General features: G+C 40.2%; 1 protein-coding gene across 2 annotated transcripts in view; it reads left to right on the forward strand.

The window, feature by feature from the left end:
- The window catches only part of AGBL3 (ATP/GTP binding protein like 3), a 21,453-nt gene that overhangs the window by 1,539 nt on the left and 1,086 nt on the right, over positions 1 to 18,828 (forward strand). The window contains exons 2-12 of one of the 2 annotated variants that reach the window (XM_035901066.1): positions 1,921 to 2,059; positions 2,578 to 3,357; positions 4,891 to 5,053; positions 6,056 to 6,182; positions 6,726 to 6,823; positions 6,984 to 7,063; positions 8,199 to 8,265; positions 11,956 to 12,024; positions 13,211 to 13,268; positions 17,288 to 17,336; positions 18,473 to 18,681. In XM_035901066.1, the coding sequence (XP_035756959.1) occupies positions 1,921 to 2,059; positions 2,578 to 3,357; positions 4,891 to 5,053; positions 6,056 to 6,182; positions 6,726 to 6,823; positions 6,984 to 7,063; positions 8,199 to 8,265; positions 11,956 to 12,024; positions 13,211 to 13,268; positions 17,288 to 17,336; positions 18,473 to 18,681 (1,839 nt within the window). Of the gene's footprint in view, positions 1 to 1,920; positions 2,060 to 2,577; positions 3,358 to 4,890; positions 5,054 to 6,055; positions 6,183 to 6,725; positions 6,824 to 6,983; positions 7,064 to 8,198; positions 8,266 to 11,955; positions 12,025 to 13,210; positions 13,269 to 17,287; positions 17,337 to 18,472; positions 18,682 to 18,828 lie in introns of those variants that run through there. The other variant, XM_035901067.1, reaches the window with a different exon arrangement.

An 18,828-nucleotide genomic window follows, 5' to 3' on the forward strand; every position in this document is an offset into this window, starting at 1 on the left:
AGCTAGGAGTTACTGCCTGCTGCTGAGCTCCTACAGGCCCTCCTAAAATCTGTTTTGAGAGAGAAAAATACAATCCAATGACAACTCCCATGCAGAAACATCAAAATACCGTGGTAAAGACCTCGGATTTTATTCGTGCATTTCATTCTATAGCATTTGACTGATACAGATGTTTCCAGAAGGAGTTTTACTAGACTAACTTCTGAAACATTTTTCTTCCTTAATGTTAAGGACAAGCGTGAAGAGGAAGGGAAGGGTAGAGAAACTGAATGGAATTTCAGCTAAACAGAAAGTAATTATTCAAATGGTTATCCCAGCCAGCAAAGCTAACAGCCCTTCTCTAATGAAAACCTCTATGGCTCTGTAGTAACTTCAGTCATGAAGAACAATACACTGAGTATGGCATCTTTTGCATATGGCAACAGTGATTCAAGGAATGAAAAACTGACTTCTAGGAATCTTGGCTTTACATAACTTCCCTGAGTAGTACTGTCAGAACTTTAATAACACTACAGGAGAGAGCAAGCCAGACTGTGGCAGGATAAATCTCTAGCACAGACCCAGTCAGGCAAAGGCAGACACAACTCTGATCTCAACAGGGGCTGCTGTGCAGCTCTAACCCTGCGGTATGGTACAGGGTCAGTCCCCCTAATTGGCAGCGTGGTAAGGAGGCAGTTTCTCCTCAGGAGGATCCAGGAGATAGAAGCAGGAATACAGGGGCTGAGAATCCAACAGCTTGGCAATCGGTGTCTGACCACCGGTACCAATCCTTCATTTTGCTAGTTAGAAAGTTACGTAGCAGGGAATTTCACTTCTGGCAGATAAGATAGCCAGTTCGATATCAGCAGTGTGAAACCCACAGCATCACAGAATGTAGTTTCAGCCTAGAATACCTGCAGTTTTCACCAGTCCTCCTTTTCCCTGAGCTGGCCCTTACACAAGGGGCAGAGCGCAGCTCGTGCTGCTGAGGTCGGCAGGAATCACCAGCATGGCTATGCTGACTCTGCAGCAGGATCCCTGGGCTCCCGGCAGAAGAGACACGCCCTCTCCCTCTATTTTGTGCGTACAGTTTGGAGATGACAGAAAGTTTTGATTACCCTTTTTTTTTTTTCACACCTTTGCCACCGTATTGATGCCAATACAGTGAAAGCAAATAAATGTTAAAAATAATTCTTGCCTTGATTCTATAAAGGGAGGATCCTTGACCATTAAAATTATGCCAAGAATATTCTGGAACCAAAACAACTTCCCAAACAAAAAAGTAAATTCTTGCTGATGGCAAATCTCGAAGTTCTGGTCTTTAATGAACTATGGTAATGAAGATTACAGTAAAAAGTTCAGTTATGCCTCTGTGAGCCTCTCATCTGAGGAAAAAGTAGCAGAAGAGAACAAAAGGAGATGTGGGCTCGAACTGCATGCTAAATGTGATATGGAAACATCACTTGCAATATAGAAGTGATTGCTGCTGGGTCTGAGCACATTTTTTTTACTTCAAGACTAGAATAATTGAATACAGAGCTTTAAAAACAAACCGATGGCAAGAGTTGTCAGCTACATATGATTTCTAAGCAGAGAAGTTGTCCATTTGACTGGTGAAAAGACCTGGGGGACCTGAGTCCTAGAGTCTTTCACCTAACTCCGTTGCTTTGCCTAAGTACAGAGTGTGAATTGCCCTTTGCTCATGCAGGGAGACACACGCACCTCCAAGACAGAGTCAGATCTTAGACTGGCTGAAATCCATAAGGTTAAGTGGGAACAGGCAGCAAAATCTTTGCATAATTTCTTTTCCACATACCTAAGATGTGGTTTGAAGCTCAGCTCTGTGCAATTGTCTGTTTCTAGGAAGAATTTTCAGAAGTATGCAGGTATTCCTTAAAATGACTCAGAAATGAAAGACATCTGTTCTGCTCCTTCCCCTAGCTAACAAAAACTCCTGCTTTATGTATTCCCAAGTGAGAGGTCTCTGCCCCCTGAAGCAGATTCTCCATCAGAAAGGGGACAACACGCTGATCTTTGAAGCACGGTTTGAGGGCGGGAATTTGCAGAAGGTCGTCAAAGTGTAAGTTTCTAATCTTTTTTTTTCTTTTATTAAGATGGAGTTATTATCAGCAGCCTGCTATAAATTTCCGAGCAGGATCTGTTACTCTGGGTTTGTAACTTGTTTTACATTAGTTGAATAAGCTTCAAAAGTAATTTTAGGTAACCTTCACATGAAATGGTCTGGTAGCCATTCCATAGCACAGAACATTTCCTATAGGTGATAATCACCCACATAAACTGAACACCTTTTCTTAAGCACCTCCTTTTAAAGCATAGTGTGGAGGATATTTTTAGAAGTCCTAGTTACTACTAAAAGTCCTAGTGTAATGAAGACAGCAGTTGCATTATTGACACACTCGGTGCAATTAAGCAACTTTTCCCAGCAGCTGCACAGACTTTGGTTTACAACAGTGTAAATTTGATTTGCACCTGATTCACTGCGGGGTGCTTTTTCATGGCAGTCCGGGTTATTTGACACTGCGTCATACCAGAGTGCTAACCAGCATCGCAACTGCTTGTCTTCTTTCTGCCTACCAGCAATGAATTTGAGTACCAGCTGACCCTGCGCACTGACCTCTACACAAGCAGACACACGCAGTGGTACTACTTCCAAGTAAGCAACACACAGGCAGGGATGCCCTATCGCTTCACTATCGTCAACTTTACCAAGCGTAACAGCTTATATAAACGTGGCTTGCGGCCGCTGTTGTACTCGGAAGCCGATGCTAAGAAACACAAGGTTGGCTGGCGAAGAACTGGAAATGAAATCAAGTATTACAGAAACAACGCGGGCCAAGGTGGACGTCAGTATTTCTCCCTCACTTGGACATTCCAATTCCCGCATGACCAAGACACCTGCTACTTTGCCCACTGCTATCCTTACACCTACTCGAACCTGCAGGAGTACCTGGTGGCCATCTCTAAAGATCCAGTGAAGTCCAAATTCTGCAAGATTCACGTCTTGTGCCATTCACTGGCAGGAAACATAGTGTATGTTTTAACTATCACCAACCCCCTCAAAAGTGGCAAGGGCACTGAGAGGAAGACCGTGATACTAACCGCGAGGGTGCATCCAGGAGAAACTAACAGTTCCTGGATAATGAAGGGCTTTCTGGATTACATTCTTGGCAATTCAGGCACAGCCCAACTGCTGCGGGACAATTTTGTCTTCAAAGTGGTACCCATGTTGAATCCAGATGGTGTGATCGTGGGAAATTACCGCTGTTCTTTAACAGGTCAGGACTTGAACCGCAAATACAGATCTAACTTGAAGAAATATTATCCTTCCATCTGGTATACCCGAAACATGATCAAAAGGTAACCTCATTTTCTTTCCCTTTAGAATAGCTGATTTTCCTTTCCACTGTCTCTTTGTTAATGTGACTTCTCCGTTCCTTGTTGCTTTGGTATTGTTTACAACTTTGCCCTGTATGCAAGCCTTTCTGACTGTTTTGTTTACATTCAGTTGCATTTCAGAATGGGTTATTTTTTGATTCAGTATTGTGCAGGTTTTCCTTTGATATCCTTTCTCCATTCCTGGTAGTAAGTTATATCTCCAAAGTAAAAGAGTTTTTGTCAAAACGTTTTCCACACATTTCTCCCCACTATCCTCTGCCAAAATCTACTTATCAAATTCCTTATTTCTCTCATTTTCTTCTTTTCTGGCATACAACTACGTCCCAGAATGAAGTTAGGTTCAGAATAGATCCCAGATATCCATTTGACAGCAAAGATTGCCAAGTTTGCTGTATGTTTTGCTAAAAATATCTTTAATTTCTTATGCAAACTTCCAGTTGCAGACATTGATGCTCTGGATATAAAACTAAACCTTTGGGTATTAAACTCAACCTTCATCTAGTAAACTAAATCCCTCTGGTATAACTTCTGTAATGAATTAATGCAAACAAGACTCTTGTGCAAAAAAACGGTTTCAGAAGCAGTACATTTAATGTTTTTCATCTAGTTACAGCCTGTTTTAAATAAGATTTGTGTTCTTTCAAATTAATGTTTTGGCATGTAGGTCCCTAGCTTACAGGGGATGAGCACTGCACCTCTCCTTTTCCATGAGAATTCCACTCTCTGTCTTAGTGCATGGAGATAGCCTGCACTTGTAAGTGCCGTGTAATTAATATTAATTATGTCTCTGAAGTGCTACTGGCCTTCAGCCTCATATTCAGCTACTGTCAGCTGAGACAGATAACATTTGTTACTGCTTCTTTCTTAGTTCCACCGTGGATTTCCAGCTCCTGCCCAGGAGTAAAGCCCCAGTTGACAAGCTGTGGTGCCATCACATCTTCCCTGTAGAGCTCTTTTCTTTAAAGTTAGTTAGGCAATAATACATTGCAGAATCTTGGCACATCATAAAAATTGACGTCTCCAGTTTGATAAAGGGAAGAGTGTTTACTGCTGTTTATGCTTCAGCCTCATAATTGGACAGCATATATTATTCAGCACATGTACAATAGTGAAAAAGCAGCAGATAAGAATAGCAGGTTTCAGCTGTACAACGTGCTCTTGCACACATCTACAGAGCTGGATGTATATAACTGAGCCTGTATATAATGGAGCCTGAGAGAACAAACACATGGACAAAGGCTGATGATGCATATGCTCATATCTTATTTCTGTGCAGTGACAAGTGTTTTATTCTGGAAGAAACTGAGCAGTTTGGCTCTAATCTAGCACACTAAAAGTTTAATTTAGAGATGAGAATATTGAACTTTTATTGATTTCTTGCACTTTAGGTTACACATGAGCTGTGTACAGAACCATATTAGCTCAGGCTTATTTCTGAGGTGGAGAAAAAAAAAGCACTTTTAATAAAGTATTCTATGTCATTCCATATTACAGAGAGATGGGTGAACGTGATGTTTTTCTGTATTGTGACATCCATGGTCACAACAGGAAACAAAATGTCTTCATGTATGGTTGTGAGAGAAAACAGCAAGCAAAAGCACCATCTGTGAATCCACGTGTCTTCCCGCTCTTGCTGAGCAAGAGCTGCCCAGATAAGGTAAGCAAATGTCTGGTTAGAAATGTACTCACCTAAAAATTCAAGCACCATCTGGGATCCCTAATTTTTTATTAAAAGTATCACATTTACCAAAAGACCACACCTCACCCAGTAAAACAATCTTCCATTGGCTAAAGTCAGAAATGGTATGAATATGAAATTTTAACTCATTTGACATTCCAGCACCCTCAAATGTATCATGCTAAATTGGGACATAAAGTTAGCAATTTTTAAAGTTTTTTTTAAAGAATGAAAAAAACCCGGAATATCAAAGTAACATTGTTTTAACAATGTCAAAAACTAACATTAAATATTGTGTACTCATATATTAAATGCAGCTTTAAAATATATTGTAGAATTCAAAACTAAAGAAGAAAAATGTTTCTTCAGATTGAATCCTTTTTAAAGCTTTCCTTGAAAATTGTGTCAAAGTGACCATGTTTGTGTAAGATATTTCAATTAGGGAAAAAAAATTATTATGAAATGATGGCTTTTAAAAGATGTCATTTTTCAGCAAAATCTGAATGCAGTAAGCTTCTTTTGAACCAGAAACGTTGCAAAGGCTCAGGAATAAAACAACACACAAACTAACCTACTAGATGTCCTTGCATACTTGCAGCTAATGCTCTCATCCTCAGATATCAATAATGAGGTGGTTGTGAGCTCCAGATCAGTTGCATCAAACTGTTGGTCTATTAACTCACGAGAGAAGAGCTATTCCAACATTTTAGTAAATATGCATGTTAGTATATAACAGGATTTGTGGTAACTCAGCTGTTCAACTGTCTATATAGGATCTGTAGCCACATAAAAAAAATATTTGCAAATGTCTCAGAAATCCTTGAAGTAAAATAAACTTTCAGTCAAAGGGCTGTTATTTCACCTACATCTCCATTATACCAGTAATAACAGTATGAGATTTAAAAAAACTCACAGGGTTAAAATGAAATTATTGCATCTTCCTATTTACTTTAAAGGCTAATGCTGTATCTCTCTTTTAAGTTCTCATTCCCAGACTGCCGTTTCAGAGTACGAAAGAGCAAAGAAGGCACAGGTCGAGTGGTAATGTGGAAGATGGGCATCAACAACAGCTACACTTTGGAAGCCTCTATCTGTGGCTCTAAGTTGGGTGAGACAATTCCCTGTAGCTATTTAGCAACAATCATCAAACAAGACCTTTACTTTTGGTTTTCCATAGAAAATGGTAGCTTGAGCTACCATCCCCTTGTTGGTGTTCTGTCTTATTGGATAGAAATGAATGATTTAAGATAAGAGTTGGAAAAAACACTAAAACTAGGTCATTCACTTAGCAGCCTTTTAGGCCACCGCTAGCATTATAGCATATGTATCATGAAAAAACAACATTAGTGGATGGCAAATTAAAAGCAGTGAGTAAAGCCCATTGTATTTTTATGAATTCTTTTAATAGGGAATCAGTTAACTATGCATTATAGTTAACCCCCTCTGAGTGGACAGATTTGTTCATATAGGCAGAATAATGATGTGTAGCATCATCTGTATAAAACTGTGGCAGTCATAGACCTGTCTAGCATCTGTCAGTGAAAGACATGTGAGTTTGCAGTCAGCCACCATCCTGAAATATCACAGTTACTTAGCAGTCAGCAGGATGACTGTCATTTTCATTTCTGACTTGCTTCTGTTGATGCTGCAGGCTGCAGACGAAGCACCCATTTTGATATGAAAGACTTGGAGTCAATAGGACAGCATTTCTGTGATGCTCTCTTGAACTTCTGTGTTCATAACAAGGAGGTAAGGAAAGTCCCCCCAGGCCTTTTCTCCTGCCTCAGTTCATCCTACTGTGACAAAACGTAATATTTTATAGCATTATAGCAATAATAAATTTGATAATGGCTTTCTTTAAGCAGTAAACTAAATTTGTGGTCTTTCTTATTATTATCTGTGCCTGAAGGAACACAAGAAAGTAGTGAAACAGCAAGCCAGGGTGAACTCCAAGGTCCTGAATTCTGATGTGTTAGACTGGGATTCCAGGTAACCTCTAACTATTCAGATATGCCACAATTGATTATATGTTCTCTGCACCTCAGAAAGAGTGCTGGAGTAAATGTTAGAAATGTTACTAAAATTAGACTTTTAATAGTCACATTCCTTATTTTAACACTCCTTAAAAGATTGCATACAAATCTTATATGTAAACCTTAACAGCCAGTTCATTGGAAGCAGAGCTCTGCATCTACCCCAGGTGGTCTTCCTGAGGAGAAACGAAACTGCGTTGGTACAGAGCTTGGTCTGTTGCATCGCTTCCATCAATATGGTTTTTTTCAGCCTTACATTTTGCAGAGCAATCTAGCCACAATATAGGGTATTTTGTTTTGGTTTTGTGTAAACCCAATTTTATTAACCGTGGAAGATGCTAGTCTGATTCCATTTAGCCAAAGGGGTTAAGTTCAGGGTGATTGATAGCAGTGCAAGAATCTGTATGCTAACCAAACGATACACCTATTAAACATGATCAGTTCCTCCTGTGCCAGTGCAGACTGTGAGTGAGCGCAGGATCAGTTGTGCAGGTCATTTGTGAAAGATGGACAGTTGTGTGTGAACAGCTGTGGCCCTATGGTTGTTTATTAGGGAAGAAAACTTTTGTACATTTCTTTTTTGGGGAAACATATAATAGGTTGGATCTATCTCATCAAACTTGAGGTGCCCAGAGAGTATAGAAAACAAGAGGTGAGATTCCCAACTGCTGCTGAACTGCAAGGAAATAGAGACACAAGATCTTAACGTATCATCAGAGGACTAGGAGAAGGCTTGCTGGGAACAAAGGGGATGATGTTCTGTGAGAGGATTTAAGAGGGGAGAGGGAAGGTGTGTGAAGCAAAACGAAAAGAAACCTAGGTAGAAGCAGGAGATGCCATCTGGCTAGATCACATCTCCTTCAGTAACCAAGCTTTCTCTCAGGTGATGATGTCCACGTTTTGCAGGTTAGCTGTAGGTCTGTAAAATTGGAATGCAGATCTGGAAAACAGGCATGTGGAAAACACATTTACATCTCTACAGCTAGGGTTACTACAGAAAACACCTGCTAATGGTTGCAATGAATGCTGAAAAATACTGTTTGCAATCACCAAATTTGGAAATTAAACAAAACAATGCTTGTCTTTCACAGCAGCCAAACTTCTGACAGCCCAGACTCCTGTGATTTTGTTGCACACCAGCTAAAACGAGGTACTAAGGTATGCTATGACTTTTTCTTGTCTGTTTACATCTCTGTCTGGAATGCCACTGGGAAAGAATCACTGGAGTTTTAACAGGCTCTATTTTGAACAACCTTAGGGTTAAGTCAGTCAGAATAGTAATTAACAAATCAATAGACATACAGTCCAAATGAACAGTGCAGAGCAATAGTATTAATTTTCCCTCTTGCTTAACCCAGATTGCCCAGAAAGTGGTGGGTTTATACCAAAAGAAGGTGGCTTTCTACCTGTCAGGTTTGACGTATCATGCCCGTGTACACTGGTGTCAGCCATACCTTCAGGCACCCAGTTCAGAGTGTTCAGGAGTTGTATTCTTTTCTCACGCAGGCAGGCAAGTCATCACACCGGTGCTAAGTGCTGTCAGCGTCAGACTACCCCACTGCCTGCTTCTAATCTCATAGGCAAATGTAGCCCCAGGTTTAACAAAGTGCTTTCACTGGAGGGCAATGAGACATTTTATTTTCCTGAAACCTGTATTTCCTTGTTTTGCTGAAAAGAACAGGTTGAAACATGGGATTTTATCTCTGTTTACTTGGTGTTTATTTCTTTGGTGCCTGTGACTACCATAATATTACTCAAGATGTTTCCTGTACATAAGCAAAACAAACTTTTGTGAGTGTATTACTTTTAGAAAGCTTGTGGATGAATTTTAGCCAACAATAATAGTTCCTGTAAATTGTTGCTTCCTGTTTGTGACATAAATACAGTAAATAAACAACTGTAAAAGGGGAAACTAGTACCAGGACTGCGTACTAAAAGTGTGTAAAACTGAAGTGACCCCCTGTAACACTTTGCAAAACATGCAGATAGGCATTACAGATGGCTGGGCTGGTTGACAATTTGCATCATTTGGAGTTTGGATCTAGTTTTAGAGTTGATAGTTTGATGTACTCAGATGAGCTCTGATGAGTGCACTTGTAATGAGGGAAGCTGCTGTGGATCCCTTTATGTGCTCTGCCCCTTCCTGGAGGCGTTTGTCCCTGGAGGATTTATATGGGGAACACATGTTTGTGCAAAGTCCAACAGTTCCACTTAATCTCACTTGTCATCCAGATTTTAAGCAAAGCTACAGGATTTTGTACTTAAGGAAGATGAAGTCCAGACAGACTTCCCACTCACTCAGCCCACCTGAGGGTAGTAATTTCTGATGCAAGGGCTGTGAAGATGGTGTCGATTTAAATGTTTATCCACAGCTTGAAATTTCTTCCCCTGTTCTGTCCAGTGCTAAAGAACCAAGCAAGAATTTCCACCACCAATGCCATGGTATTTCCAGGAATATGTTAGTTACAGAAGGTCAACCGTAGTGGGTTGGATGAAAAGTCTCTTTTGCACAGTACAAGGATTGGTAACAGAGAGTTGGTGAAAGTATGCAGAGGAGGGATATTTTTCCCTTAATGCACCCCCTGTCATGTTTGTTCTTATAATGCTACCTTTGGGATTGAGTTTATTCATGTATACGAATGATAAATCTACATGGCACATTTCCCCACACTGGATTTTAAAAAAAAAAATATTCATGAAACCTTTAGAATGAAAACGGTAGATGGACTCTAAAGTTACCAGCATTTTCTGGCTGACACCAAGTATCCTGGGCCTTTTAGTACTTCTCAGCCCTTCATGCTTTCTTGCCCCACCTCCTCTTGGCCGGCTGGCAGTATGCCTGTGCATGGGCGTATGACATGAGGACTGGCAACTTGAGAAAATTTTGCCTACAACTCTGAGCCTTTCCACGTCATTTGCTAAAAATAGCCTTGTTTGAGTTGAAACACTCACCATGCCAGTCAGTGGGATTGATTCCATTTTGTTCTGATGTCTGTAAGTGCCATTTCCTCGTGGTCTACAAAAGGTACACAGAAGCAAAGCAGGCAGATTCACCTGAGGTCTGTGACTAAATTGTAGATTAAGCAGGCTGCCACATAACTCTCATTTGTAACTGCTTATTGCAAAACATCTGTGCATGGTATTCATCCTAGGGATTGGGGATTAAAGGCCCTATAATGAGACTTATCCAGATGACATGGGAGCTGTGGAACCCTGTTTGATAATTGTGATTTCAGCAGACTTTCAAACTCAGAAAAAGAATTGGAGGGGTGTAACACTGCTTTAGATAACCGAAGTCCAGACAAACACAGAAGACCACTGCAGAAAGTTGGGGTATTGTTTCTTGTCCATTTAGTTTAGTCTTTAAACCTGGTAGACTTGCGTAGTAATACATGTAAAAGAAACAGCCAAGAACAAAGAAGGGCAGGGATGCCTTCCTAGAAACACTTGAGAAGAGCCATACAGAACCCACACAAGAGCACTTGTTAAAGCTCCCAACAGACTTTTCATACGACGTGATGAGCCATTTAACAGCTGCTTGTCTCCTCCTGCCACATTCCTTGCAGTGTATTCCTTCCATTTATATCCCTCTGATGTTCAGTCCCTGCCGTGACCTGGTTTAACACGCTCATCTGATGGGAATCAAACCCAGCAAAAAGAATGAGGTGGTTTTCTGCTGGGTTAATCAGTTAAGTCAGTTCACACACGATTTTCTTGAGCATCAGAGTCAGTTTAAGGAATGGAGGAAAACATGAGCTAGGAGCAGGGACCAAAGTGGGAGAGTTTGGAGTGGGAGAGGCAGGGCCAAAGATGAAGGAAAAGAGACTTTCTCCTTCAGTAGCAGGAAGCCCTTAAGAGATCTCAGCCGACTGTGAAACCACAGCTTTAAGTGATTACTCAAACCTCCTTATTTCAAAAATGACTGCACTTTACAAATGAGTCACTAATTTAATACAAAATAAAGAGGAAGCTTTTCCAGCAGAGATTCCTCTGGGTACAGAGCCCATCCCATCCCGTGCCTTTCTGAGGAAGGAATAAGCATGTTCAGGACTGAACACAGCTTTGGCCACTGAAAAGCCTGATTCTGTAAGGGTATGCCTGCCCATACTTATAAACACTAGTATACATTGCAAAACTATTAGTTACGTGGAGCTTCACTAGGTCCTCTTTCTTGATGGAAATTCTTAAAGGTGTTTGAGAAAGGTGAATAGCAAGGAATGTCACAGGTGCAGCAGAGCTTTTGACAGAAGTTCAGGCTGGAGCTATACATAGCCCTCAGCAGCACTTTCCTGATGTTCAGCCTAGAAAACTCTATGGCCCTCAGATGTAAAATAGGAGCACTGTTGTTGTTGCCTAGAGAAAGCAAACTGTCATTTGGAAAGAAGATGTCACGTATTTTGACGGGTAATATTCTTTTTAGGTACACAAACATCATAATACTGGCTGCTTTATTAGTGCTTTCATTGATTCAGTAGGTAGACCAGTGCTTCCCAAGCTTTTTGCATTATAATGCCAATCTTTCTTTTCAGAAGCCCCTACATCAGAAAAACAGAGTAGTGATAATTAATACTACTGAGAAAGCCTGGCTCTCCAGGTTCCCAGACTAAAAATAAACAAGCCAAATTGAGTAGGAAGTGAGGTCCCTTGTCAGTATATGTTTGTGTCCAGGTTCATAAATATTTGCTGGACAGAACAGCGTAAGTAATTCAATCTTGAGCAGCTTGTTTACATGTGTTCCTTCTGGCATTGTGATTATCATGTTTATTTGCAACTCTCTTTTTTTTTTCCCCTTTATGACTGTAATATTCCCTCATGAATCAAAATGGTTCCATCCTATTTTCTGTGCAGAAAAAAACCAAAACATCAGGAGAATATTTTCACAGCATTGCTAAGGACAGAAGTCATGAAAGCAAATATGTGAGTATTTTTCATCCCAGTAGAAACATGTTGTGCTTTTTTTCTGCCCAGAGACTGATATATGGCAACTTAACTCAACCATTGTAACTTTAGAGAAACAATTTTGTCATCAAAAGCTGCTGACCTAGAATGCCCATTGCTCTTTATTGTCTATTTCATCTATGAATGGTCAACATCAACAAGTCTGGGACAGGAAAAAAAGGTAAAACTATGTCTCATTAATATATTATTTGATACATTCAGATCTTTCTGTCAAGGAATGTGCCTCGGAACTGGACATTATACCAGCTCTTCTTCAGTTTCCAAAACTCCTAACACCTCACTCCCTCAGCTGGACCTGTTTCACTTCCAGTTTCATTGAACAAGATTTTTACCAAGTCCATGAAAACATTTTCTGTTGTGTTTTTTAGTCCACTAGAGTGCTGTGAAGAGAAGAGAAAGGGAAAGGTCACAGGACATTATAGGGAAATGGGCAGTGAATTTTTTAATTAACTCTGGGATCATTACCAAGCCCCAGCCCTGAAATACTTGTGCTGGCAATGTTTGTAAAGCTGCATCATGCCCTTTCCTACCATTCAGAGTGTGTGATTTGGTACTCAGCTTTAGCTGGCCTAGCAGTTACCGTGGGATTAAGTTTATTAAAAGCTCATTGTCAGAATAGTTGGTATAAGATCTAATCTTTTTTAAAAACATCACTTTTCCATTTTTGCTGTTCGGCATCCTACATAACTGTTTAGAAAACGTGAGCCTCGTCGTAGTTGACAAACACTTAAAAATCCTAGATGAAAACAGTGGAGTCTGATGTTATGTGCCTACTTTCATGAAAAGGAATTTAACTTAAATAATTTTTATAATGCTGAGCACCCAACAGCTTGCAAAATGAACACAAGTTGCTGAGTTTTCTGAGCTTTTGAAAATCAGGCCAAATACTGAATGCCTAGCTTGCCTTCTGCTTAAAAAAAAAAAAAAGAAAGAAACAAAAAGGAAAAGCCTGATCTTTACATGTTAACTGTTTTCCCACTAGTTATTGAACCTTTACCAAGCTTCCCCTGTGCTAATCTAGTGTCCACTCATCGAACAATCCATGAAGTGCCTGATCATAAAGCTGATAATACCTTTTTGTCATTCAATCTTTTGGAATTTAATATTATTAATAATTTGTTCATGTTTCTATTCTGTTTCTCAGACTCAAGACATTGAAACTCAACATAATATATTTCAGGTACTTGACCCAGTGAAAGAAGGTAAACATTACATGTTTGTTTAATTCTTAAAATCCCAATAAGCCATTTTTTTCTATAATCGCAAACCTCAGTGAAGAGTATGTCCCAAAAAGATAAGTACAGAGTTCTTTGGCTGTGATTTCACACAGTCTCAGCATTTGTAAGAGCTCATTTTTCTTTAGTTTAAACTGTCTTCATCACATTATTACACTCTGCTTTACTGATTGAGAGCGGTCTCACTGGACAAAAACTGAACCCAAGGCAAATTCCAGAGAAGTGAAAAAATATTTTTTCCTATTGGCAGTAGGGTACACATATTTGTAATGATGTGCTTATTTGGTCCAGAGAGACTAGGAGAGAAAACATTAATTGAAGTCAAACAAGGCAGCCCAAATCCTATGGAAAATTGGGATCAACCAGAATGTTTTGGTTTCAGTACAGACAAAACAAAAGAAGCAAACGTGGAGCCTAAGGAAACAGAACTGGAGGACTTGTGTCATTGCAAGCATGAGGAAATCTGGGAAGGATTTAGGTGTCAAAGTGAACAAGTAGCTCAACATGAGTTATCTTCGTACTGTGCTATGAGGACAAATACAGGTTTTGCCTATGTGAAAATAGAAGGAGGGAAAAGCTATTTTGACTTTTTTTGTAGAACTTTGAGACTAATACTGAATTACTTTGACTACTTCTGGTGTCATTATTTTAAAGAACTTTTTAAGAAAGAAGAATGCAAAAGAGAACCCCTTAATGTATGTGACAACTGGAGACAACTTCTTGTCATGACACTTCAGAGAGTTCAGCCACTTTATGATGAAATGAGACTTTATGGGATGAAAATTGTCTCCTAAAATATAATGGTGTTCTTCAGGAAAAAGAAAGCATGAGAAGCTGTGACTGCAATTGATAACAGACAAATTTGCATTAGAAGTAAGAGATGCATGTTTTGGCAGGGAGACAGAACACCCATTAGTGCAAACTCCAGGAAACGTAGTGAGTTCTCTGTCCCACTTCAGTCAAACACACAGTCTACAACAGGGTCCACAGAAAGCTGAATGAAATTGCTAGCCTGTTTTTCATGGTAGGCAAAGCGAATTACGAAATGATCTGTGGTTCTTTCAGGCCTTAAAAATCTGATTTTTGTAAACTTATAATTTTAGTGTTTCACATTAAAGCAGCATAGGCTTCTTATAGGAATGCAGAGTTTATTCAGCCCAGGAATTTAAGGATAAGGTTTGGTAGAGTTTTAATAGAAAACGTTGCTGTGGACAGAGTATTGAAAAGCAATGGAATTTGTTATGCTTAGCGTCAGACTTTGTGGCTTTGGAGATAGATACCCACAAAGCCATGAAGTAGCCCACTATCAAGCATACAAAATCAAAAGTTAATCTATGAAGAAAGTAGCAAAGTAGAAGTGTCCTGAATAGAAAGCTACCTGTCCTCATTGCACAGTGCCATAAGTCAGCATTCATTGATTTTAGCCATTATTATAATTTTTATTTATTCCAATAAACACCGCTGAGCAGCGTTAATTACAGGATTGTGTCACTTTTCTTAGATTCTTACAGCTCATATTATTGGCAATATTTCGCAAAGTCAATAGTACATTTCTCTTCAGTTCTGACCTCTCCTACACAGTTAAACAAGCCTCATGCAATATTCCAAGAATTACAAAAAGAAAAAAAGAAGATTCTTCTCATTGATATGAGAGCTTTAAAATCTTTTCCAGATGTCGTGTCAGCAAATTATACAGAACAGTACTTCAGACGTTGTTTTCCTGAGCAGAGATCTAGAATTCCTCCATGAGGACTGGATGAGAAATATTAAAGTAGTCATACATGTTATCTGTGTTTTAATATAAATCTGTGAGTTTTATAGATTCATAGGGAGCTATCACAGATGAGTTAAACAGAGGCATGTGAGAACATATTACTTATTCTCTGCCTACATTAAGGATACTGGAATTTATTCTCAGGACGATCCTTATTCATGTGATTTTCACACTTCGGGTGCTGAAAATCTAACAAGTCATGCTCTAGCGGTATGTTTTAGTAATGACTTTGTGCTTGGTTTTGAATTCCCATCTTATTTTTCTCAGACATGCACCCAGAGCTATTCTACCTTATGACTACGTTGGTTTTGTCTTGGAGAACGTAACCAGAAAAAAATAAAACTAAGTAGTATGGTAGCTAGAAAACTAACAGATGAGTATTTGGTTTGTGAAAAGGTTTGTAGGAAGGATGTGCCTGTGATAGGAGAGGACTGGATTCATTGATTGAAGAGATCCTGTGTTCTTAATGTATTTTTTAAAACTATGTAAGTATAGGTGGAAGGCTTTCCTGTGTTTTGCCTTCCCTACTTTATTTTGGCCAGGTGGGTTAAATATTATTAATGAAATTCTGTAGCAACAGTATGAAGCACCTCTTCATTTAGAATAAAGAGCTTCAAAATGTTGCAAATATTACTTATGTCCAAGGGACATGCCTCCCCATAGGCTGCCAGACCTGGTTCATCTCACCTGTTGATCATGGACCTTACCTAATCGTTTCCTGCCTCACCATACCCTGCAGGTGAGGTATTTGCAGTGCAGCACTAAAGCCAGCTGCAGCTAACCTGGTCTGGGGCTGGCTGGTAAGCTGCATCTGCCGGCTCAGGTCATGCTAAGAGAGAGGCCAGGAGCCTGGAAGATACATGAGCTACCCGCGGTATGGAGGGAAAGACAAAGTTAAAAGTGACTCCCCCTCTGCCAGCCTCTAAGTCTGCGCACACATCATCACAGCTGTAACTGGCTTCCATGGGACAGGCAGTCCAGTTAGGTACAGTTCAAGTACATTTAAGTGTTATGACTAATGAGGGCTTTCCTGTGAAAGAGATTAATAAAGAATGAATTTTTCAATGTTTTTGCAGTCTTGGATGACTTTAAAGCACTTTCTTCCCCAGCTGCAGTTGTTTGTGCCTAGCTATTGTGTACTATACCTAAGGGCATGTAAAACATCGTGTTCTTCTAGGCTTTTCTGCAACTGACATTGCTTAGAGGAAGAAAAAAGAAAAAAAACAGGAACAAATCCTAGCTCTTAATATTTTTTTACTGTGTTTTTTAGATCCAGGATGGACTACTAGCCCACAGCCTGTAAAACACTTTATTATCCCCTTTTTCTTCTTCCTACTGCTCTTCCAGAGTTGTCTTATCTGCAGGGTGTGTAGTGAAGGCAGGTGCTACACATGTACCTGAGAAGAAACAATTTCTAGCCCCAGGGTTGCTGTCACTCAGGTAGTTTCATCTCACCTGTGCTGGACCCCTGTTCAGTTGCTGAGGCTGCCATGCTATTTCTGGCTTCCCCGGGTGCCGGGACTCTGGTACTGCTCATGCCCCAGGGCACCTTGTTCTTACACAGCCAGCCACCCTGCAGTAAGCACTAGCAGCTGAGCTGCTCACGAACACGTATTGCCTGCCAAGGTCAGTCGGGTGGCAGCACCTCGCTCTGGAGATGTCTGTTACGACTCTAGTCCCATGTCATTTGAATGTCAAACACTTGCCTTCCTCGGAGCAGACACTAGGACTGAGGATGTGTTCGTCAACAGAGCTGCATGCTTACCAAAACAAAATGATCGTGTTGCCTTTAGCACCTTCACTTCTTCATTTACAGGTCTATGCATGGTGGAACAGTTTCAGTGGGAGCTACTTAGAGTACCCTTTTCCCAGAATAGCCTTTATTAGGCAATAAATGAAGGAGGGGAGGTGGACATGTGAGTTGGAACCTGCTCAATATGAAGAAAGCCTTAATTCCACAACTAGTCACCTGAGTGAATGGTTTGATGTCCAGCAATGTCTGCTTACTTAAGTAACTCTACTTACTGCAACTCTGCTTACTGTAACTCTACTTACTTTTATAGCAAGTAGAGTTACGGTAAGTAACTGTATCAGCCTCAGCCAGTTACTGAGTCTGAACTGGCCAAGACAAAATTTGGATGTGTCATTGTGTTGATTTTTTTTAAGAGATCTGATGTGCACTTTCAGTGGGTTTTTTTTCTACTTTTTACAGTAAAATTGCCGATTACGGCCTCTGCCAAACAAGTAGGAGAGGATTTCAGGTAGGATACTATTATATTTTACAGATTTCTAGCATTTTTCACAAAGCAGGAGTGAGAGAATGATCCTAGCCTGATTCCTCCACAGATCTACTCTTTTTACGCTTCTCTGACATTGTGCTTCATTGTTTTTCGTTCATAAACTAGACAGCTGTGCTTGGCCACTTCATCCCATGGTTGAGACTGCAGTGGAAGGTGATATTAGAGAAGCAGAGAATCTTCTTTCCTCCATCTCATCTGGAGCACCAGACCTCCTCCTTCAGCACATAGCTGAAGCTCCTTTCCCCAGCCTTGCTGGACTCACTGGTGCACAGGCACTGATCTGGTGCTTTTCTGGAGGAAGGGGTGATTGCTGCTGCCTTGGAAGGGAGGGAGAAGATAGGGCCGTGCAGCTACTAAGAAACAGGGCAGAGGTGAGAAAATAAAGGCCAAGCCAGGCTAGGTGGCACAGACAGTCCAAACCAGACATTTACTAGTTTAGAATGGTTGGATATATTAAAATCACAATATTGTCATAGTGCTGGTACGTAGTTCGTTGCTAGTACGCTCCTTTCACTTCTAGGTTCTGGTGCTTTGGTGATGAACAATGAAGGTTGTACACTCTTATGGGTGTGCAAGGTCCTGTGGCAGTAACACTGACAATCAGTGTTGATTACTTTCTTAAGTACCCACCTACTAATAGCATACATATTAATTTGTTCACACTAAATGATTTCAGGGGCTCCAGCTTTGCACCTTACAGCTCAGACTTTGCTACACAAACTAGAAAATTTTAGGCTTTCCCCTGATAAATGTCTTTGGTGTTCGTCTTTACTTCTGTGATGATAAGGTAACCCTCTGCTGCTGCTTCTGGCTGACTCAGAAGGGATAGTGGCTACATGGTACTGGCAGTAGTGTCCTAAGATAGTATGATGGCATTGTGGTTCTCTATAGTTTGAAATACAGTAAATTACTTCTTTTCTTTTTTCCTTTTTTTTTTTTTTTTCCCTTCATATGATTCTTAGGAAATGCTTCGGACTAAAGCAGCAGGTATTTTACCTGTAAGGATTTTCTATTCCACGCGGTCATCTTTATGTATATCACGTCATGATTTTGTGTGGAGATAAAGTAGTTTCTGGTCTGACCTCTGTGTGTTTTAGCTCTGAAAGTCTCACCCATGATGCTAAAGGCAATCATGAAAAGCCATCTGTGCCACAAGAAGCGGGAAGAAGTATGTGCCATGATATGATCCTATCCACAAAAGAAAATTTCCACTCATCCAGCTTTAATCTGGTCTCCCAGAATATGAAGAAACGTAATGGCAAAAGCGTCTCCAAGTCTCCAGAAAAGACATTTCAACATTTAAAAGGTTTCTCAGTTATTGTTCCATTTTAAATACACCAAAGAATAGGATTTAGTTCTCTTTGGTGGGTTTCTTGGTCTCTCTCTCTCAAGGTACTGAAAGACATAAGACAGATGGTAGCAGTACATTAGCAGTGCTGGAAAAATAAGTGTT

The sequence above is a fragment of the Egretta garzetta genome, unplaced genomic scaffold, assembly GCF_000687185.1.
Source record: "Egretta garzetta isolate BGI_Z169 unplaced genomic scaffold, ASM68718v1 scaffold38, whole genome shotgun sequence".
Classification (NCBI taxonomy): domain Eukaryota; kingdom Metazoa; phylum Chordata; class Aves; order Pelecaniformes; family Ardeidae; genus Egretta; species Egretta garzetta.